This window comes from Mercenaria mercenaria, chromosome 14 (assembly GCF_021730395.1).
Source record: "Mercenaria mercenaria strain notata chromosome 14, MADL_Memer_1, whole genome shotgun sequence".
Lineage (NCBI taxonomy): Eukaryota > Metazoa > Mollusca > Bivalvia > Venerida > Veneridae > Mercenaria > Mercenaria mercenaria.
In genome coordinates, this window is record NC_069374.1 from 41,079,807 (window position 1) to 41,103,541 (window position 23,735).

General features: G+C 36.4%; 1 protein-coding gene across 3 annotated transcripts in view; it reads right to left on the reverse strand.

The window, feature by feature from the left end:
* LOC123527409 (protein kinase C iota type-like) overlaps positions 1-23,735 on the reverse strand; it is a 213,633-nt gene that overhangs the window by 159,961 nt on the left and 29,937 nt on the right. For all 3 annotated transcript variants that reach the window (XM_053523317.1, XM_045306832.2, XM_045306834.2), the window contains exons 2-3: positions 8,067-8,155; positions 530-651 (exon numbers count right to left, since the gene is read on the reverse strand). In XM_053523317.1, coding sequence (XP_053379292.1) covers positions 530-651; positions 8,067-8,128 — 184 coding nt within the window. In that variant the 5' untranslated portion in view covers positions 8,129-8,155. The remainder of the gene's footprint in view (positions 1-529; positions 652-8,066; positions 8,156-23,735) is intronic.

The window sequence follows — 23,735 nt, forward strand, 5'->3', positions numbered from 1 at the left end:
TCCACAACAGACAGACAAGGAGTGTGTGTGTGTGCCAGTCCTGATCTACAACAGACAGGCAAGGAGTGTGTATGTGTGTGTGCCAGCCCTGATCTACAACAGACAGGCAAGGAGTGTGTTAGTGTGTGTGTGTGTGTGTGCCAGTCCTGATCTACAACAGACAGGCAAGGAGTGTGTGTGTGTACCAGTCCTGATCTACAACAGACAGACAAGGAGTGTATGTGTGCCAGTCCTGATCTACAACAGACAGACAAGGAGTGTATGAGAGCCAGTCCTGATCTACAACAGACAGACAAGGAGTGTATGTGTGCATGTTCTGATCTACAACAGACAGACAAGGAGTGTATGTGTGCCAGTCCTGATGTACGACAGACAGACAAGGAGTGTATGTGTGCCAGTCCTGATGTACGACAGCGAACAAAGAGTATGTGTTCTAGTCCTATTGTACAGCATACAGACACATTGTATGTGCTCCAGTCCTGACACACAACAGACAAACACAGACTGAGTATTTAAGAATATTTCTTACCATCTTCATCCACCCATTTTACAGTAAAAGGTTGTTGGTCATCAAACTTGCATATATCTTTAATCTCTGCACAGAAATCCTCATAACTTATTTCACAAGTTATAGCTGTGATCAGAATATCTCTGAAATGTAAGGAAATATCATATGCTGCAAATTTACAAACATGCTTTATTTCACAAAATCTGTCTCTTAAAAAAGTCAAATTTCAACATCATTCTGAAATACTCAAAAGGCGAGATTTTTTTTTATAAAATGAGCATCAAATTCCACAAATAAATTAAGTAACTATCTTCAAATTTTACAACAATCACATGTAACTGACAAAATTAACACTGAAAAATGATAGAACTTTTACAAAAGTAAGATAAGCATTATATCTAAAGTTCTTTCAAAAAAAAATTCAACTTCACCATCACCTCAACATAAAGTAAATTTTTCATAATGAAAATCTGCTGACTTCCGCAAAATCTGCAGAAAAGAAACAATCAATAAACACTATCACTGATGTAATAACTGAGCGGATCTATATATAGTCTGCATACAGTATTCCACATAAATATCAATTTAGCAGAAACTCACTTCTGAAGACATTATCCTAATGTTCCTATAAGAAATAGTTACAAAATTTCTTAAGGATGATTTTTCCTTACTTAAAGTATTTTACTTTACACATTAACAAGTATAACAATGGATTCCACCACAGTTAAGGCATACTTATGAAACTATTATCTAAACTGAAACAAAATAAAGTACTTTCTAACAACTAGAGCTATCACTACTTATGGTTATTAAATCTGATAAAGGGAAGTTCACCTCCAAGTCTAACCTCGACCTTGGTAGCAGAATGATCTGAAGGAATTTGATTGAGGCTCATCTAAGAAACAATACTGTGACTTTTTTTAAATCAGGCCAACATTAAATACTGGCAAAAATGTTCTCAACCCTTCCAGTGTAGCTATATGTAAGGAAAAGTTGCCCTGTATACTGACAGCCTTGTTATGAACATTTCTGTGAAATTATTTAAAGAGAAACATTCTGATCATGTTTTAAATAAATCAGGTAGTAGCTCATTAACTAAGTTTTTCAATGACCTGACCTTGTGGCCAGTGACCCAGTTACAAATTCATCCTTCAAAATGTGGCCTCTTGTGTTAACATAGCCTTTTCTATGATTTAGAGAAAGAATCTAAACAAGAGCTGTCACTAATGGTGACAAATGCCCCCACAGCACCTTGCCCTTTGACCTGGTGACCCCAAAGTCAGTAGGGGTGGTGTACTCAATAAGTACTATCAGCATGTGAAGTTTGACGGTCCTGGGTGCAGTGGTTCGCATGTAAAGTGCCTTCATGCAAAAAGTTAACATTGGCCCCTGTGACCTTGACCTTTGACCTGGTGACCCCAAAGTCAGTAGGGTTGGTGTACTCATAAAGTACTATCAGTATGTAAAGTTTGAAGGTCCTGGGTGAAATGGTTTACGAGTAAAGTGTCTTCAAGCAAATACTTAATGTTGGCCCCTGTGACCTTGACCTTTGAACTGGTGACCCCAAAGTCAGTAGGAGTGGTGTTCTCAATAAGAACTATCAGCGTGTGAAGTTTGAAGGTCCTGGGTGCAGTGGTTCGCGAGTAAAGTGCCTTCATGCAAAAAGTTAACGTTGGCCCCTGTGACCTTGACCTTTGACCTGGTGACCCCAAAGTCAGTAGGGGTGGTGTACTCAATAAGTACTATCAGCAAGTGAAGTTTGAAGGTCCTGGGTGCAGTGGTTCGCGAGTAAAGTGCCTTCATGCAAAAAGTTAACGTTGGCCCCTGTGACCTTGACCTTTGACCTGGTGACCCCAAAGTCAGTAGGGGTGGTGTACTCAATAAGTACTATCAGCATGTGAAGTTTGAAGGTCCTGGGTGCAGTGGTTCGCAAGTAAAGTGCCTTCATTCAAAAAGTTAACGTTTGTACGAACGAACGAACTAACGAATGAACGAACTAACGAACGAACGGACGGACAGTTGAAAACTAATATGCCTCCCTTCGGGAGCATAAAAATTTAAAGATAGAAAGACATTAAATTAAGTCTAGAAATTGATATTTAAGTCCTTCAAATAACCAAATTTACCATTGAGATATTTATGAAAGGTTGTGTTTACATTAATAACTGAAGTTTTAACTGTGGCCACAAAGAATAACAACTCTTGCCTTAGATAAGTATTCAAGCAGAGATATCTACTAGTTTACTTCCTTTGCAATTACACAATTGAGTGGAAAATGAAATGGGTTTTAGACACAGACATTTGGGGTCAGGACCCTTCCCCCCACCCCCCCCCCTCCCCCCCCTGCCAACTGACAGCCAGTATTTTCTAGTTTTCTAGCATGATAACACGTACTCAGCGTTGGTGACTATCACAAAACCGGTTTTGTTACAATTTCAGCATGCTTTAAAAATGCACTTTTTAACCATCAATGCTCTTAATAATTAAAGATATGCATCTGTGAAATTGCCACTAGAAAAGTTATATATATTTAAGTCTATATACTTTCAAGCAAGGCGATAATAGTGTGCATGATTTGTCATAATAATGATATATGACAGTAATCCCCCATGTTGTGAGCGAATGGAATAATTTATGATTACCTTATTCATACTAGATTGTGGCGGCACACTTTTCAAAATGTGTGCTAAAAAGCAGACAATTAGAAAAGCAATCAAGTATACTCTCTAGTCTATAGAAAAAAACACTTCCGTGAAAATATCATTTCGCATATTATGAAAATGTGCGAATTTAAAAAGAGCTGTCCATAAGACAGTATGCTCCACTACTCGGCGATTTGACAGTAAAATGAATTTATGTCTCAATAAGAGACCTCTACTTTAAAAGGAAGATACACCAAGATACTAAAAGACCCTACTACTAAGAGGGGTTAAAGGGCAAGTATGAAAGGGGCATAATTCTGTCAAAAATACAAATAGAGTGATGGGTATTGTAACCACACATGCAGATGATGACTATAAAGAAATATAGTTCTAAAAAATTTAACATGAAAATAATTCCAAGTATAACAACTTGGTGACCTTGGGTATAATGGGCCCAGCCCCTGCACATACTTTGTTTGTATGCTGGACAATGTTTATGTGATTTACAGCTAGATATAAGCAATAGTAACAAAGATATGACAGAAAAACAAAGGTTGTCGAAAAACACTAACCTTAAAAATAACCTTAGTATAACACCTTGGTGACCTTGACCTTGGATATAATGGGCCCAGCCCCTGCACATACTTTGTTTGCATGCTGAACAATGTTAATGTGAAGCTACAGTAAGATATAAGAGATAGCAACAAAGAACAAGAGCTGTCCATAAGACAGCGCGCTCCACTATTCGGCAATTTGACATTATTAATAAGTCAAATTTAGGTTTTCTTGAAGTAAAACGTTCACATTCTTTAAAATTTGAGATACCTACTTTTAACTGTACTTATATAACAAGAGGGTCATGATGACCCTATATCACTCGTCTGTTAAGCTTGGCCTTGGACTCATCAACATAATCATTCTGACCAAGTTTCATGAACATAGGGTCATAAAATTTAATGTGGCCTCAACAGTGTTAACAAACTTTTCCTTTGATTTCACAAGGTGACCTAGTTTTTCACCCCAAATGACCCAGTTTCGACCTTGGCCTACGAATCATAAAGATAAACATTCTGACCAAGTTTCATGAAGATAGGGTCATAAATGTGCCTTCTAGGGTGTTAACAAGCGTTTCCTTGATTTGACCTGATGACCTTGTTTTTGACCCCTCAATATCCAATTTTGTACTTGGCCTAGAAATCATCAAGATAATCATTCTGTGCAAGTTTGTATCAAATCAAAGCATAAACTAGAAACTAGAAAATGCTTTTGTAAAAAAGGTAGGGATGGGAACGAATATTCGAATATTCGAAAATCGGTCGAATATTCGAATATGAAAATCAAATTCGAATATTCGTAAATTATTGTATTTTTTTTTTTTTTTTCAAAATAAGTATCAGTGATTTTGGGCAATATTAGCATGCTAATTCTACAGAATAAAATCATGTTTGTTTATCGCGTATCAAAAGATGTCCAATTAACAAGAAAATAGCAATGCATAATTGGCAGGGGCCATCCTTACGGATTAACAGTTTGCAACAGGCGTCAGTGTGTCAGATGCATGTCAAAAGATGTCCAATTAACAAGAAAATTGCAATGCATAGGTCATCGCTACGGATTAACAGTTTGTATAAGGCGTAAATGTGATATGTTTTTATCTTTTGTTCATTTTTATTGGAGCCTGTTTTATGTAACAAGTTGTAGATTTTTTTTGTTTCGAAAACAATACCAAACTTGTAGATATTGCCGATCTTTTCACAATATTTTGTACGACGTTTCAGACCCTCCACGGAATCGGTTTTCATCCGCAATCGGCCGTATTCGAATTAAATTTTAAAGTACTTTATAATAAAATCAAGAAATAGCATATAATTGATGCATAAGTTCATGTTAAAGGAGGTTTAAGTCTGCCTTACTTGCTTTTTACACGACTATTTTTACACGCCGATTGAAAATTTTCATGTTTAAATGGGACGACCTGCTATTTTTAGATACAATTGCGACGGTCTAAATTATAATCGTTTTGATTTTTTGTATCATTTTGAAGCTAAAACACTGAGTTAGTTAAATATGTTCATGATTATACTGACAGAATCGTGAAATAAAACGCTAGGATAGGCGGGTTTTGCTAGGTAGGATTGGGTTAACGGAAACAAACATGTTTTGGCCTTATTACGTACGATGATCCACGCTTTAAACAAATGAATACGTTGGGTATATGCCAGTCACTTAATAAGAATTTAAAGCTTCCATTAAAACAAACCGAATATTCGAATATATTCGAATATGGCAAACCGAATATTCGAATATTGATTTCAGTATTCGTTCCCATCCCTAAAAAAAGGGCATGTCTCCCCCCAATGCAAAGTCCTATAGGCAAGAAGTAAATAGGGGTCAGGAGCGAAAGTCAAAGAGACACTGATGGTTGGCTGCAATAGGGATCATCTACTTGGCATGTCCAGTCATCCCGCTAAATTTCAACACTCTTGGCCTAGTGGTTCTCAAGTCACTGTTCAGGCTCCTGTGACCTTGACCTTTGATCAAGTGACCTCGAAATAAATAGGGGTCATCTACTCTGCATGTCCAATCATCCTATTAAGTTTGTAGGTCAAGTGGTTCTCAAGTTATTTCCAAAAATGATTTTACATGAACAGGCCACTGTGACCTTGACCTTTAATAGACTGACCCCAAAATCAATAGGGGTCATCTACTCTGCATGTTCAATCATCCTATGAAGTTTCAACATTCTGGGTCAAGTGGTTCTCAAGTTACTGACCGGAAATGGTTTTCAATGTTCAGGCCCCTGTGACCTTGACCTTTCACAGAGTGACCCCAAAATCGTTAGGGGTCATCTACTCTGCATGACTAATCATCCTATTAAGTTTCAACATTCTGGGTCAAGTGGTTCTCAAGTTACTGACCGGAAATGGTTCTCAATGTTCAGGCCCCTGTGACCTTGACCTTGCATGGAGTGACCCCAAAATCGATAGGGGTCATTTACTTTTCATGTACAATCATCCTATGAAGTTTCAACATTCTGGGTCAAGTGGTTCTCTAGTTATTGATCGGAAATTGTTTTCCATGTTCAGGCTCCTGTGACCTTGACCTTTGATGGAGTGACCCCAAAATCAATAGGGGTCATCTACTCTTTATGAACAATCATCCTATGAAGTTTCAACATTCTGGGTCAAGTGGTTCTCTAGTTATTGATCGGAAATGGTTTTCAATGTTCAGGCCCCTGTGACCTTGACCTTCGACGGAGTGACCCCAAAATCAATAGGGGTCATATACTCTTCATGACCAATCATCCTATGAAGTTTCAACATTCTGGGTCAGGTGGTTCTCTAGTTATTGATCAGAAATGGTTTTCAATGTTCAGGCCCCTGTGACCTTGACCTTTGACGGAGTGACCCCAAAATCAATAGGGGTCATCTACTCTTCATGATCAATCATCCTATGAAGTTTCAACATTCTGGGTCAAGTGGTTCTCTAGTTATTGATCGGAAATGGTTTTCAATGTTCAGGCCCCTGTGACCTTGACCTTTGTCGGAGTGACCCCAAAAACAATAGGGGTCGTCTACTCCAGCAGCCCTACAATCCTATGAAGTTTGAAGGTTCTAGGTCAAATGGTTCTCCAGTTATTGCTCGGAAATGAAGTGTGACGTACGGACGGACGGACGGAAGGACGGACGGACAGACAGACAGGGCAAAAACAATATGTCTCCTGGGGAGACATAATGAAACTTCTATATGGCTGAAATAGCCAAATTAGGGAATTTTGCCCCTTCCAGGGGCAGTAACTCTAGGACCCATGATGAATCTAGCCGGTTTTCGAAAGAAACAAAGATCTTATTGTGACTTAAGTTGTGTGTAAGTGTGGTTAAAATCAACTGTAAAATGTCACTTCTATCATGTTCAAAAGGTAAAAATTAACACATTTAGGCTCTTTCAGGGGACAATCAGGGGCCGTAACTCAGGAACCTATGATTGGATCTGACAGATTCATCATGGAATCCAAGATGTAACATGTTGAAGGGACTGGCCTCCAGATCGTTCAACAACAAAAAAACAAGATTTTTTTTTTAAATATCTGGAAATTAATGCTATATTTCATAAGAATGCTTTAAAACTTAATTACTGACACATTATAAGTTTCGGAAACTAATTTTTACGATGAAAATCGAGAAGCGTTACTCGAGGTAAACTGCCTTGATTATAAATATGTATATTTAACGCTTACTGAACACTAAATCCTCCATAACGCTATTGGTAGTGACAGCGGAAAACTTCTTTCCTGCCACGGCAGTCCGGTTTCAGTTCCCGACACGGTCATCTTTTTTTCTTGATTTGGCATTTTAAAATAGTTTAGAAATAAAAACTCTTATTCTAATGTTCATAATATGACCAAACTTCAATATGAAAGAAAAATGATTTTTTAGCCAAAATCCGGAAGTAAGTGGAATCCAAGATTTATTGTTGCTGAAGATATTTTGCAAGTCTGCACCAAATCAAACCATAAATGAAGTCTCAATATGGCTGCAAAAGCCAAAATTGCAATTTTTGTCCCTTTAAGGGGCCATAACTCTGGAACCCATGATGGGATCTGGCCAGTTTTCGAAAGGAATTGAAATTTATGCCAATACAAGTTGTGTGCAAGTTTGATTAGAATTGATTGCAAAATGTGGTCTCTATCGTGTTCACAAGAAATTGAGGACAGACGACAACAGACGGAAGAAGGATGGACGAAGGGTGATCATAAAAGCTCACCTTGTCATAGCTGAGCTGGAAAGTTGTTACTGGTAAATGGAGTTTTTTCTTTGAATGCAAGTCAATTTGAAAATCAACAGCAGAGTCTTATCTTTTGTAAATGTCAGAACAGCAATCGTCAATTTCCAAATAAGAAAATAAAAACAACATACCCATTATAGCCAACTCTCATTCTTATGTCATTATCAACATCAGAAGCCTGTTGTGTAGGCATTATGACAGCTTCTTTTGTAAATTGAACCTGTAGTAAAAAATTTCTAAAATATATTCTGTAAACATGAAATGGCAATCTGTCACCCCATATCGCTTCATTTTAATAACAAGAGAGCCATGAAGCCAAGGCCCTGTATCGCTCACCTAACCTAATAACCTAAAAATCATCAAGATTAACATTCTGCCCAAGTTTCATTAAGATATGGTAAAGAATGTGGCCTCTAGAGTGTTAACTAGTCTAGTTTTTCCTTTAATTTGACCTAGTGACCTAGTTTTTGACCCCACATGACCCAGATTTGAACTTGACCTAGTGGTCATAAAAACAAACATTCTAATCAATTCCCATGAGTTTCAAACTTAAAATTATGTCTCTAGAGTGTTAACAAGCTGTACCTTTGATTTGACCTGGTGACCTAGTTTTAGACTCCACCTAACCCAGATTGAAACTTGACCTAAAGATCTTCAAGATTAACATTCTGACAAAGTTTCATTAAGATATGGTCATAAATGTGGCCTCTAGAGTGTTAACTAGCTTTTCCTTTGATTTGACCAAGTGACCTAGTTTTTGACCACACATGACCCAGATTCGAACTTTACCTAAAGATCATCAAGGTTAACATTCTAAGTTTCGTGAAGATACAGTCATAAATGTGGCCTCTAGAGTGTAAACAAGCTTTCCTTTGATTTGACCTGGTGACCTAGTTTTAGACTCCACATGACCCAGATTCAAACTTGACCTAAAAATCATCAAGAATAACATTCTGACCAAGTTTCATGAAGATACAGTCATAAGTGTGGCCTCTAGATTGTAAACAAGCTTTTCCTTAGATTTGACCTGGTGACCTAGTTCTTGACCCAGATGACCCAATATCAAACTTGTCCAAGATTTTATTGAGAGTAACATTTTGACCAAGTTTAAGATTGGACCAAAATTGTGACCTCTAGAGTGTTAACAAGCTTTTCCTTTGATTTGACCTAGTGACCTAGTTTTTGACCCCAGATAACCCAATATCAAACTCGTCCAAGATTTTATTGAGGGTAACATTCTGACCAAGTTTCACTAAGATTGGGATAAAATTGTGACCTCTAGAGTGTTAAGGGTCAAATTGTTGACGACGGACACAGGGCAATCACAAAAGCTCTCCTTGAGCACAAAGTGCTCAGGTGAGCTAAAAATGTAAATAGAGATGCACGAGAACTTGCAGTTTGATAATGTATTTATATTAACTGAAAATAAAGTTCAGGTGAGAATATAAGCAAAAGATTTCGTATCTTTTTATCTTTTAGTCATTAAATTTCAAACTTCATAAAAACAAGAGATGTTTATGGCTTGTCCCATTTTCAGCCCTGTGATCACTATGACATTGACCTTTGACCTACTAAACCAAAACAAGTGGGCCAAGATTGCCCTAGGTCGCTCACCTGAGAAACACACCATAACAGTGTAAACATGTTTGACCTAATGATTTCATGGAAACAAATATTCTGACCAATTTTTATTAAGATTGGACCAAAAATGTGGTATCTTAAGTGTAAACAAGTATTTTGTTCAATTTGACCTAGTGACCTAGTTTTTGAGCCAATATGACCTACATTCGAACTTGACCTAGGTTTGATCAAGGTAATCATTCTGACCAAATTTCATCATGGTGTAAGGAAGAACATGCCACTACAGCCACATACAGGATGCAAGAAGCCATCAACAAGCTTTCAGGTCTCTTAAGAATAAACAATTATTTTCTTCAATTTGACCTAGTGACCTCGTTTTTGAGTCAATATGACCTACATTCAAACTTGACCTAGATTTGATCAAGGCAATCATTCTGACCAAATTTCATCAACCTCAATTGAAAAATACAGCCTCTATTACATACAAAACGTTTTTCTTTGATTTGTCCTAGCGACCTTGTTTTTGACCCCAGATGACCCATATTCTAATCTGACCTAGATTTCATCAAAGCAATCATTCTGACTAAATTTTATGAATATCAAATGTAAAATGCAGCCCTTATTGCGTACACAAGGTTTTTGTATAATTTGACTTGGTGACCTAGATTTTGAACCTAGATGACCCATATTCAAACTCCTTTTATATTTCATCCAGAAAAACATTCTGATCCAATTTCATGAAGATCCAGTGTAAAATGCAGCCCCTATTGCATACACAAGGTTTTTCTTTGATTTGACCTAGTGACCAAGTTTTTGACCCATGATGACCCATATTCGAACTTGACTAGATTTCATCAAGGCAATCATTCTGACTAAAATTCATGAAGATCAATTGAAAAATACAGCTTCTATCACATACACAAGGTTTTTCTTTGATTTGACCTAGTGACCTAGTTTTTGACCCCACATAACTCATTTTCGAACTTGGCCTAGATTTCATTAAGGCAATCATTCTGACAAAATTTCATGAAGATCATTTGAAAAATACAGCCTCTATCACATACATAAGGTTTTACTTTGATTTGACCTAGTGACCTAGTTTTTGACCCCAGATGACCCATGGCCCAATCATGCTCTAATGTTGGAGGTTCTGGGTCAAGTGGTTCTCCAGTTATTGTGTAGAAGACGTTCGCTCTATGGACATACCGACATATCGACCACGGCGACCAACAGGTGCAAAGCAATATACCCCCACTGCTTCTATCACATACACAAGGTTCTTCTTTGATTTGACCTAGTGACCTAGTTTTTGATCCCACATAATTCATTTTCGAACTTGGCCTAGATTTCATTAAGGCAATCATTCTGACAAAATTTCATGAAGATCAGTTGAAAAAAACAGCCTCTAACACATACACAAGGTTTTACTTTGATTTGACCTAGTGACCTAGTTTTTGACCCCAGATGACCCATGGCCCAATAAAGAGCTTCCAATAGCTTCCGAGGCCGGATTTATGAAATTGCTAAGCAGGGGTCCGTTTTCCTTGATGCTAAGACGGGGGCATGATTCAACGATTTGGTAATGGAAGTTTTTTGTATTTCATTATCCCGCTGCATTGAAGTTTTCCCATGTTTTTACTGCTTACTATAAGAAAAATCCCAAAGAATGATCTAGACATGACATTTAAGTCTAACGGGAAATGTAGTACATAAAATGAAAGCGGGATAATGAAATACAAAAAACTTCCATTAATACTGATGAAAGAAGTATCAAAATTAGACTAAAAACAACAAGAAAATACTGGTAAAACTGACTGATGCTCCTAAAGTATGAGTATTATCTTTTAAATGCACAAAAGTGGAATTCATTGAATTTACTCCAGACAAGGATGGTGCTATAGCTTACTATTGTTGAATAATCAAAGGGCAGTAACTCATTTAAAATTCATCGGACCAAAACATGAAGAAATAAGAGAGTCATGATGACCCTATATCGCTCACCTGTTAAACTTGGCCTAGGAATCATCAAGATAAACATTTTGACCTAGTTTCATGAAGATAGGTTCATAAATGTGGCCTCTATAGTGTTGGCAAGCTAAATTTCCTTTGATTTGAGTGGATAACCTAGTTTTTGACCCCACATGACCCAGTTTTGAACCTGGCCTAGGAATCATCAAGATAAAAATTCTGACCTAGTTTCATGAAGATAGGCTCATAAATGTGGCCTCTATAGTGTTAACAAGCTTTTCCTTTGATTTAAGTTGATAACCTACCGTCATCCTACGAATATAAGATGCACATTTTTTACGAGATGCTGGTCTCGAAGGACCGATGCGTCCTACATATGGGGATAGAAAAAGACCAAACATTTCCCCCGACTCAAAAATTAAGAAAATCGATCTTTGTTTACCCCGCGTACCTCTATATTGAAGAGAATTCAAGGGGAGTAAATACCAATGACTCGGGCATAGCCGGTATCGGGACCTGGTGTCTTGAGTTACTTTTGTATAAAATGTAAAATTTAGAGCTCGTGTTAAAAAAGATAAATAAATGCTGTTTTTCATTAAAATATATTTTACAACGCATTTCTGTAATTAATCATTAAGTTTTTAACAAGACCTGTGTAAAACTTCCCCGGCGTGTTTTCACACATTTTGCATGAAAATACTTGAAACTCCATATCAGGTAGCCCAGAAATCGATTATCTAATCTTCAAACATAATTTTGATAGTTGTCTATAATCCTCTTGTTCATCGAAAAATTCACGCCCGAGGCATTACTTATCTTACGCCTACTGTCACAATCTGCAAACAAATAACCGTTTAATCATACCCGGAGGCAATTGTAAACATGTGCATGCGAGATTTTAGACTGATCCAAAATGATCATAGTCGCTGATCCGTAATGTTTAAAACAATTTGCAAACCAGTCTTAAAATTACGTCATTTTACCGCCATGTGCCAAAGTGTACTTTCATTTTCACTGGCGTCAATATTCATGGAGTGGTCAGAGGATGCGGCAGTTTAGTGCTTACACAGAGTTTATGCTTTTTCAATTTAAATACTTGCCACAACATTCAAAAACATCGACAATGATTAAGCAAAAACCGGGGAGTTCGTAGAAACTTTAGCGAATTTCGGACAAACATAAATTCGGATAAGTGATAAGTGGGTATAAGCATTTTTCCAGAATTCTGTTGATATTTTTTCACTGCGTCCTATACATGAGTGCGACCTATATTCGGCCTATTACGGTAGTTATTGACCCCATTTGACCCAGTTTAACATTCTGACCAAGTTTCATGAAGATATGGTCATAAATGTGGCCTCTAGGGTGTTAACAAGCTTTTCCTTTGATCTGACCTGGTGACCTTGTTTGATCCCACATAACCCAGTTTCAAACTTGGCCTAGAGATTATCAAGAATTATGCCAGTTGGAATCAATTTTTCACGTACTGATTCCCAACAGTGCAGATTTATTTTTATTATACGAAGCGTTTTCATTTGTCACACCTTCAGCCGCCATTACATGTAGATGACTCGAACTGTAAGAGGTTTAAATTTTTTTAAAACAGAAATTCTTGATAAATATGTCCTGTTCTTACGTTTTTATTTAATATTTATGATTTAAAACAACAGGTAAGCAGTTTGGGCTTACACATTTTCGTGACTACTGGTAAATCGAAATTCTGACTGTATTACATTTTCCACCACAGTTTTGATAGTTTCTGGTTGAGACATTTAGGTAGACAACGTGAAATATCAGAATGTAAAATCAGTCTACCTGAGGTCTCATTATTTAAACTACTGTAGGTACACTTGCCTGAACTGGCAGCTAGATTACAGGGGGTATGGTAAAGTAAATGGCAGACAAAAGTTAATGCATTTAAATATCTAAACAAAAGCTGTCACAGAAGACAGCGCGCTCGACTATTTCATTGTTGGACTGTGAAACTGGGCACATCTGAGGAAACTGGAGCTGTCACTGGAGTGTTTAATGACTCCAATGGTGGATGAAGATATTGCACAATAGCTTGAGTCTGTGTCAAAACTATTACGTAATAAGAGAGGTAAAGGTAAAGTGCATCAAAACACTATATAAGTATAATTCTAAGCAAAAAAGGGGCATAAGAGTCCCTACGAATAACAAGTAAAGCTGAACCATTTGAATAAATTTTAGAGAGGATTTTACAAAGATGCAAGTTTGGTTTTGATTCATCAAGCAAGAGTTATGCACCTTGTGTATGTGGGTGATGATGTGGAACACCTAATTCAAGTTTGAGTCAAACCCATTTTGTAATAACTGAGATATAGTGAAAATGCATCAAAATTAACTTTTTTGTGGTACAATATAGATGTTACTTTCAAATTTTAGGTGTATTTTAAGGTATCTCTACCTGGTTAGGAGTTTTTATGTGGATTTAGAAAAACAAAAGAATTACAATAATTACTACCACAAAATTAAAATTCCATTTGCAAATACAGGTGCTAGTGTAAAGAAATTTGCTGTGACGGGCGTATATTGTGACATTCTGGCACTTTTGTTCTTATTATGAGTAATATCGCCACTCGCGTCAAACACTCAAAAGACCAAAATAGTGGAGGAAATTTCCGATCAAATTTTCATCGCTGCCGACGCTTTACATGCTATGGGTTTAAATACTGATTATGTCACGAATAAGATAAGATACTTATTGAGCACATGTTGTAGTTTTTAGCTTCACTATACAAAGTATTGATCAGGTTGGCATGACATCACTTCCGTTGCAACCGATAATGCAAATATCGAGGAGGTGAAAGCAAAACCTAGCGACTCGTAGCGATTGAACCAAATAAAACAGATGAAGATACTTTGTTTATTTTGTTGATTTTATTATCTGCAGACCCAATGGTATATATTTTTAAAGGTTTTGTCAAATTATACCAGAAATTATTGATTTATTAGCATGTCAAAACGGTCTAGAAGATGTGACATGTTGTGTATTGTCAATTCTCCAGCGCTTTGGATAATGTTTTACAAGTTTCCAAGTTTATTCAACATTTCCTCACTTAGAACTGTACATATAAAAACATAAGGAAAATACATAATAAATCTTAAAGAAAATATTAGATTTAGGATATGAGCGCAAAACAACGAATACAGACCTAGATCTCATCAAATACCTGATAACATAACTTTATTTTTTTAACTATGTATAAAAGCTTTTAAAAATGGCCTATCATTATCGTAGTGGCTGTTTCTATTATCTTTCAGATTTATTTTTGTCTTGAAGAACTGGATAAAAAAGAAAACAAACAATAAATCACAAATAATGGAATTTAAGAAATTTCTTGTAATAAGCTGATTTTTTTCAAATGCTCTTTTACTACAACTGACTTTGTCTATATCTTTTATATTTGTATGTTGATATCAAAGTCAATGTACATATAGTATGAAAGTCATGGGAATAAAGTTGAAAACTTATAATTTATTCTATGTATTCCTATTGCAGTTGATAAAAGAAATGTCCCTCAATTCAAAAAATATTTTGATGAAATGTTTTATGGTTCCAAATGGATTATAAGTATGTACATATGTAATTAGGGTTATTAAAGTAACATTAATCCCTTTTTAACTGACACGCAAATAACAATAATGTGCATCCAACAGTCACACTTCCAAATATCATAAGACCCTAAGACTTACATCAAAGGGATAAAACAGGAAATTACCATAAAGCCCGGAAGGGGTACATCAAACTAGACATTAATCTCTTAATTAGTGATGGTCATTAGGAACTGGTCAAAACTGTTCTGTTAATAAATATAACACATACTAACTGCCCGTTTCCATAGTGATTCAAGTGACTTATGATCTAGGCAACTGGAATGATTTTTATATACAAACAACCTTTAAAAAATGTAATTCACAGCTGTACATGCTTCTTAGAATTAAACAATATCTTGATCTTCATCCTAGAAAACTATTCTTTAATGCTTATATCACCGCCCCTCTTTAGTTCTATAGTTTGTTAACTGATTTGATTGGATTTTATTTTCTCTGGTGATGTATTTCTGACTAGCTATTTAGATGTTATATGGTATGGGTTCCTTTAAGGACGATGACAAAATTTTGTTTGCAGACTTTAAAATGTGTCATCATAATCATGTATTCATAATAAGCATCATCACAATGGCATCATAATGACATCATAGTTTCATCATCCTACAAATAAAGTTATGACAATTTATAATAATGATTTAACAATTACATTGCATATCAAATATTCAACGCGAATGACGGATGACAGCTGTCAAAATTGTAAACAAGTAATTTACCGAAGGTAAAATCAATGATGCTTCACATCCAATAGATTACACAGGTATTTTTAATTAATAAATCGTTTACAAAGCTTATCAAATTTCAAACATACATAGAGAACAATATAAGATAAGGCATATTTACCTGGAAAATGTATAATTTCCAGTCCAAAAATATATATATGCACAAGTATAAATGAGGTACCTATGTAAACAAAGCCATTTTGAAATTTTGACCAAGAAGTAACCAGTGCTGTGATTGGGTGTTAAAGATCACGTGCAGATACTTATTAGATATAGAAAGTATAAAGTATGGAAGGCCGGGAATGTCAAAAGTTACAATCATAGGAAAATCAAAAACAAACGAAGTATTTTCATGATTGTACTATATCATTTATTTGTGCTCTACGACACTTACATACTGCCTCACTTGGACACCTGCACAATTTGGGGAAACTGCAGCAATGAATTACATTCAGACAATTTCTAATTTCAAAAGAGAGCTGCCAGAATAATATTAGACAAAAGTTTCGATACTTCTTCAAATGAATTATTTAAAGAACTAAATTGGATGTCCTTTGACCAAAGAATTATGTACAAAAAGTCAATTCTCATGTATAAATCTATTAACAAACCATCATTTCCAATTGAACAAGAGCTGTATCCATAGGATGACACATGCCCCCGATGGCACTTTGAATGAATAGTTATGGCCGATGTTAGTGTTTAGGATCTTTGACCAACGGACCTGGGTCTTGCGTGCGACACGTTGTCTTACTGTGGTACACATTCATGCCCAATAATTTTAAAATCCATGCATGAATGACAAAGATATGGACCGGACACGCCCATCAATGCACTATCATGAAATATGACCTTTAACGTCTAAGTGTGACCTTGACCTTTGAGCTACGGACCTGAGTCTTGCGCGTGACATGTCGTCTTACTGTGGTACACATTCATGCCAAGTTATTTGAAAATCCATCCATGGATGACAAAGATATGGACCGGACACGAATGCACTATCATGAAAAATGACCTTTAACGTCTAAGTGTGACCTTGACCTTTGAGCTACGGACTGGGTCTTGCGCGCGACATGTCGTCTTACTGTGGTACACATTCATGCCAAGTTATTTGAAAATCCATCCATTGATGACAAAGATATGGACCGGACACGAAAATTGCGGACAGACAGACTGACAGAACGACAGACTGACAGACGGTTCAAAAACTATATGCCTCACTTCGGGGGCATAAAAATAAATTCCAAACAGTTAATCACAGGCACAACTTAAACCTAAGATCTGTACAAAGTGCAAACTTAATTATACCAAAACCAAAAATAGAATTGTTTCGAAAGTCATTTACTTACTCAGGTCCAAGGATATGGAATGACATTCCAACACAAATTCGAAATTCTGACACTCTTAGGAAATTTCAAACATCTTATGTCCAATGGCAATTCTCTAACTAAATTTTTGCATTATATAATCATCTTAAAATTTAATATCTTAACTGTTAAGTGATGAATTGATAAAAATCATTACTTCAAATATTTCATTTTTGTCTTTCTACGTAGTCATGTATTTTCATGTTGATTTTATGAAAATCTGAATATTTTTCGTTATTATTATGTTTTGATACTGTTTCACTGTATACATATTGTGTATTATGTTGACTGTATATATGTTGTGTATATGTTGAGGCCTACATGGAAGATCGGGAAACCGAATGCGTTAGCCTCATTAAATAAAGACGTTACTTACTTACTTAATAGTTATTAACATGTTCTGATCTGGCCCATCGTGAAATGTGACTGGCATGCAGTTATGATATATCTCCATGTGTAATATGGCGGGTGTCATATTACTTTTAAACAATTGTTAAATAGAAAAAAATCTAAAGATATTATTGGTACAGTTATACTACTGTGATCTTATTTCTGATATAACAATTGCCTGATTCCCTCCGAGGGAGAAAAAAAATCCCTTCTCCAATTTTCACACATAATGTTCTGACTAATTAAGCTTTATGACACCTGTCATTAAATCTTAAAGGAGCTCCGATTTATCGAATGTTAAGTTTCTTCGAGTACGTCACAAATGTGAATATATTTTGCATATACAGATCTACTTATACTGACGGTCATTGTTGAATATATCACGTCTGCAACCCAAAGAACGAAAGGTTTCAACCCAATAACGAAAGGTTTCTTTCTCGGAAGTGATTACTGGAACATCCAGCAACATTACAAATCATTGTTATACAAATATTGCCCAAAATGTTACTTAGGCAAAGAAAAACGACGAACTGTAGTGAAACAGGCAATGCTTTTCACCTCTGCTTGTTGCTGTGCAACGCGATGCGCTTAAGTGCCCGGATATCAGACCTGATCAATATGGAGAGCTATCCTGCTCATCCCGGCGTCGGCGTCTTTCCGCGTCCCCACCTTGGTTAAAGTTTTTCTACACTTTCTCTTTTTTTCTCCTTATCTCTGTAATTACTTGATGGATTTGCTTTAAACTTAAAATAGTTATTTCTCCACATCAACCACATCATATGGCACAAGAGCTATAACTCTCACACCAATTTGTCATGAATTATCCCCCCTTTTAACTTAAAATTGCAGGTTAAAGTTTTGATGCACTTTCACTCTATCTCAGTTATTCCTAAATGGATTTGATTCAAACTGAAAGTAGTTGTTTTACATGATCTCCCACATCATATCACACAAGGCCCATAACTCTGGTACCAATATTTAATGAATTAACCCACCTTTTACTTAGAATTTCATGAGTTTTGATGCACTTCCACAATATCTCAGTTATTACTAAATGGATTTGATTTAGACTTAAAGTGGTTGTTCAACATCATCACTCACATCATATGCACAAGGGCCATAACTCTTGCAGCAATATTTCATGAATTATCCCACCTTTTTACTTAAAATTTCAGGTTAAAGTTTTGATACACTTTCACTCTATCTCAGTTATTATGCCCCCCTTCGAAGGGGGGTGGGGGGGTGTATTGTTTTGAAGATGTCAGTCGGTCGGTCTGTATGTAGACCAATCCGTTTCTGGATGATAACTCAAGAACGCTTGGGCCTAGAATCATGAAAAAAAAAAAAAAAAAAAATCCCCCCAAAAAAATTGTAAGTCCACACAAAAATCCTTACCAGGTAGAGATAGGTCAAAATACACCTCAGAATTGGATGTAACATGCATGTTGTACTACAGAAAAGTGGTCTCGATTTTTCCCTACGACTAGTAATGAAAGAGTTATGATACAAGCTATTTATAGTAACAACAAAGGGAAGTAATTCTAAAGAAGGGACCTGCGCATGACACTCCGTCTCATGATGGTGTACAATTGTGCCAAGTTACATCAAAATCCCTCAATGCATGAAGATTTTGTTTGTTTGTTTTGGGTTTAACGCCGTTTTTCAACAGTATTTCAGTCATGTAACGGCGGGCAGTTAACCTAACCAGTGTTCCTGGGTTCTGTACCAGTACAAACCTGTTCTCCGCAAGTAACTGCCAACTTCCCCACATGAATTATCAGAGGTGGAGGACTAATGATTTCAGACACAATGTCGTTTATCAAATAGTCACAGAGGACATACGCCCCGCCCGAGTCAATGCATGAAGAAGAAATGCTTCGGACAAAGTCATTCTTGTATCTGACCTTTGGCCTCTGTGACCTTGACCTTAGACCTAGTGACCTGGTTTTTGCGCATGACACTCTGTCTCATGATGGTGAACAATTGTGCCAAGTTTCATCAAAATCCCTCCATGCATGAAGAAGATATGCTCCGGACAATGTCATTCTTGAATTTGACCTTTGATCTCTAAGTGTGACCTTGACCTTAGACCTTGGGACCTGGTTCTTAGGCATGACACTCCGCCTCATGATGGTGAACAATTGTACCAAGTTTCATCAAAATCCCTCCATGCATGAAGAAGATATGCTCCGGACAAAGTCAATCTTGAATTTGACCTTTGACCTCAAAGTGTGACCTTGACCTTGACCTTAGACCTAGGGACCTGGTTCTTGTGCATGACACTCCGTCTCATTATGGTGAACAATTGTGCCAAGTTTCATCAAAATCCCTCCATGCATGAAGAAGATATGCTCCGGACAAAGTCTGTGGACGCCGCCCGCCCACCCGCCAGGGGCGTTCCCATGGGAAAGGAAAACTAACTCAATATTTCCTAGGATTGCATTAAATTTGTTGGCCTATTAACTGTATAGTACCTCGCGACAACCTATTTTCGGACACAACCCGTATTTGGTCGGCCCCGGTAATGTTTTAGTTTTCCTGGAAAACACGCCCCTTCTGGTTTCCCACACGCACGCTTTGTTTACAAACACCATACAAATGTCACACTGGTAGTTTTGGAGAAAAACAGAAATTAAAAGGGTAAGCAAATGATAAAAACTTACATACTGTTACATTTTTTATTTTTTCACTAATCCCAAAATATAACGTCCAAAATATGTGTTTTTAGAAATAAATCCAATGTCTTCATGTTGAAAGCTCTGGTCATCTGACAGCTGAGGTTATTTTACAGGCTCCGCCCCCACTGTCAAATTTTGCAAAAGTATACTTCACACAAAAAGTTACGCACTTATAGACCAGTGTACCTTACGAGGTTTTCTTAATCAATTGGTTAATGAAATTTTAAACAGTAGTAGTAAAGTTTTTTCTCTATGTTTCTTTTCAGAATCATGTGCCCTCTAGGGGGTCATACAGACCTTATGATGATAGTATGTAAGGGATGGGTACACTTATCATTTTGTATGTAACAGTGAGGGTAATCAGAATAGGAGACACGTTCCTGTGTCCCATCTGTGCTGATCCTACCAACTAACTCCATAAACTAACACTGAAAATACTTTGTAAATACGTTTTGGGTAGTTTTCTTGTTACTAATATTACTAACAGTTAAATTTGATGTTCGAGATTTGTTTAAACTGTTTTTGACTTTTTGTGACGTAAACTTTGGAGCGCAGTATATTTTGAAGCAGGTGTCCGAAAACGGGTTTTTCAACTTCCGGTTCATGGAAAAGTGGGTCAGCCATGTTGGAAAGGATATCTAAAACATGCTGCGGGATGAGGTTTGTTTACTTGCGTATTTTTTAGGATAAATGCTTGGCATAATCCTGGCAACGCCCCCTAGGGGACGATTCCATTTTAACAAAAAGAGTGCCAGAATGTCACAATATACGCCCGTCACAGCAAATTTCTTTACTCTAGCTGCTGTATTGCAAATGAATTTTAATTTTGTGGTTGTTTAGTAATCATTGTAAGTCTTCTGTTTTTCTAAGTCCACAAAAAAACTCCTTACCAGGTAGAGAGGCCTTAAAATACACCTAAAATTTGAAAGTAACATCTATGTTGTACCACAGAAAAGTGGTCTTGGTTTTTCCCTATGGTCAATTATAAAAAAGTTACAATATAAGTTATTTATAGTAACAACTAAGGGAAGTTAATCTTAACAAGAAATATCTTTAAAAATGATGGTCGGCGAATTGCAATAAGGAAAGAAATTTATAAATTTTTCATCTAACATTCATCTTTCATCTAACATTTTTCAAATTGCAAAACTAAACACCGCACTTTAACAATTTAAATGGTTCTCTTTTAATTTTTCGCAAAGGTTTCGTAGGGTTGCAATTTTGTTTCGTTTATCCTTAGACGAATAATTACAGCAGTAGTTCGATGAAGATTCATAAAGCGGTTCATGAGAAGAGGTCATTAAACGTGTTTATATTTTTAGCTAAATTGGTCCCTATCCCCATTTGTAACAAAATAGCAGGAGACCTTACGATATTGTTACACATCGAGTTTGATAAAAATCCATTACATTTTAGTGGTTAATGCGAAGAAAGGCATATCTACTTTTAGCTATAGTGGTCCCTAATAGGGCCCAAGTTCCTATATAAATAAATTTGGAAGAGGACCTTATAATGATGCTCCAGACCAAGTATGACAAAGATCCACCAAGCTGTTCATGAGACGCTGTATAAAGGCATTTCTAGTTTTAGCTCTAGCAGCCCCTAAAAGGGGTCAAATGTCCCAGCTGAAAAAAGTTGGCTGCCGGCCTATTAAAGATGCTACAAATCAAGTTTGATTAGAATACATGAGAAAAAATCAATTAAAGGATTTTTTTATTTATTATTTTTATTTATTTCTTAAATAGGCCAACTGATCCCGCTTTAACAAATGCATATTCGCTATTCGTGAATCTTTGGACAATGACGTCACACCTATAAAAAGTGAAGGTCAAGCAAAACATACAATTGTTATTATTTCAATATTTCTGTTTCATAAGCAAATTTTGACCGCATAAGCAAAGTTTGACCGTAGTTATATCACATAGATAAACTGTATGCAACGTACCTTCATTTCAGTGTAAAATGAGATTCAGTCATTATATAGCATATATATAATGAAACAGATTTCAACTGAGTTCAATACTTGCATACAATACTAAAAAAACATATTCATATATAACAAATCAGTTAAATAATTTGTAACAAATATATCAAAGCAAACAAGTACTCATTTTAATATGCAAACTGAATAAGTCACAAAAGCAAGAAACCTTTTCATATACAGACGACAATTGTAACAAGGAAAATCTTTTAAAAAGCACTTCTCTACATAAAAGACTCTTATCACACTCTTATTCATGTGATACGCAGACCGTATTCAGCTCTTTCTTTAATTTGATATATGTTGGTATTTGAACAGGTTTTTATCATATTTATTAAACTTACTTATTATTTTGAGATATATCAATATTCTTGCTAAATATACTGAGCCAAAGTTGGCTTTAAAACTGTGAGCAGCGTCGTTTAGGATAAACGCTTTGCCTACATTTCACTCAGCGTAGCACAGTCAACAAAGTGAAAGAAATTGATACTCTCGTCCAATCAGGCAGAGTGTTGCATAAATCTTCCGTTTTGATAAATTATCTATAATGCGTTATCAAGTAGTTTGATTGGCAAACTGAAGTCACGTGGCATAGGAAAACGAAAACGAATTTAGACGGCGTCGCCGAAAAAAAAAAAAAAAAAAAAAAAATCAAAAAAAAATTTTTTCAGTCCACACAAAAACCTTTACCACGTAGAGATTGGTCAAAATACACCTCAAAATTGGATGTAGCATGCATGTTGTACTACAGAAAAGTGGTCTCGATTTTTCCCTACGACTAGTAATGAAGAAGTTACAATATAAGCTATTTAAAGTAACAACAAACGGAAGTAATTCTAAAGAAAGGAACTGCGCATGACACTTCCTCTCATGATGGTGTATAATTGTGCCAAGTTACATCAAAATCCTTCCATGCATGAAGAAGAAATGCTCCGGACAAAGTCATTCTTGTATCTGACCTTTGACCTCTAAGTGTGACCTTGACCTTAGACCTAGGGACCTGGTTCTTGCGCATGACACTTCGTCTCGTGGTGGTGAACATTTGTGCCAAGTTATATCAAAATCCCTCTATGCATGATGAAGAAATGCTCCAGACAAGGTTTTCATTCTAGTATCCTTTGACCTCTAAGTGTGACCTTGACCTTAGACCTAGGGACCTGGTTCTTGCGCATGACACTCCGCCTCACGGTGGTGAACATTTGTGACAAGTTATATCAAAATCCCTCTATGCATGAAGAAGAAATGCTCCATACAAAGTTTTCATTCTTGTATCCTTTGACCTCTAAGTGTGACCTTGACCTAAGACCTAAGGACCTGGTTCTTGCGCAGGACACTCCGCCTCATGGTGGTGAACATTTGTTACAAGTTAAATCAAAATCCCTCTATGCATGAAGAAGAAATGCTCCGTACAAAGTTTTCATTCTTGTATCCTTTGACCTCTAAGTGTGACCTTGACCTAAGACCTAAGGACCTGGTTCTT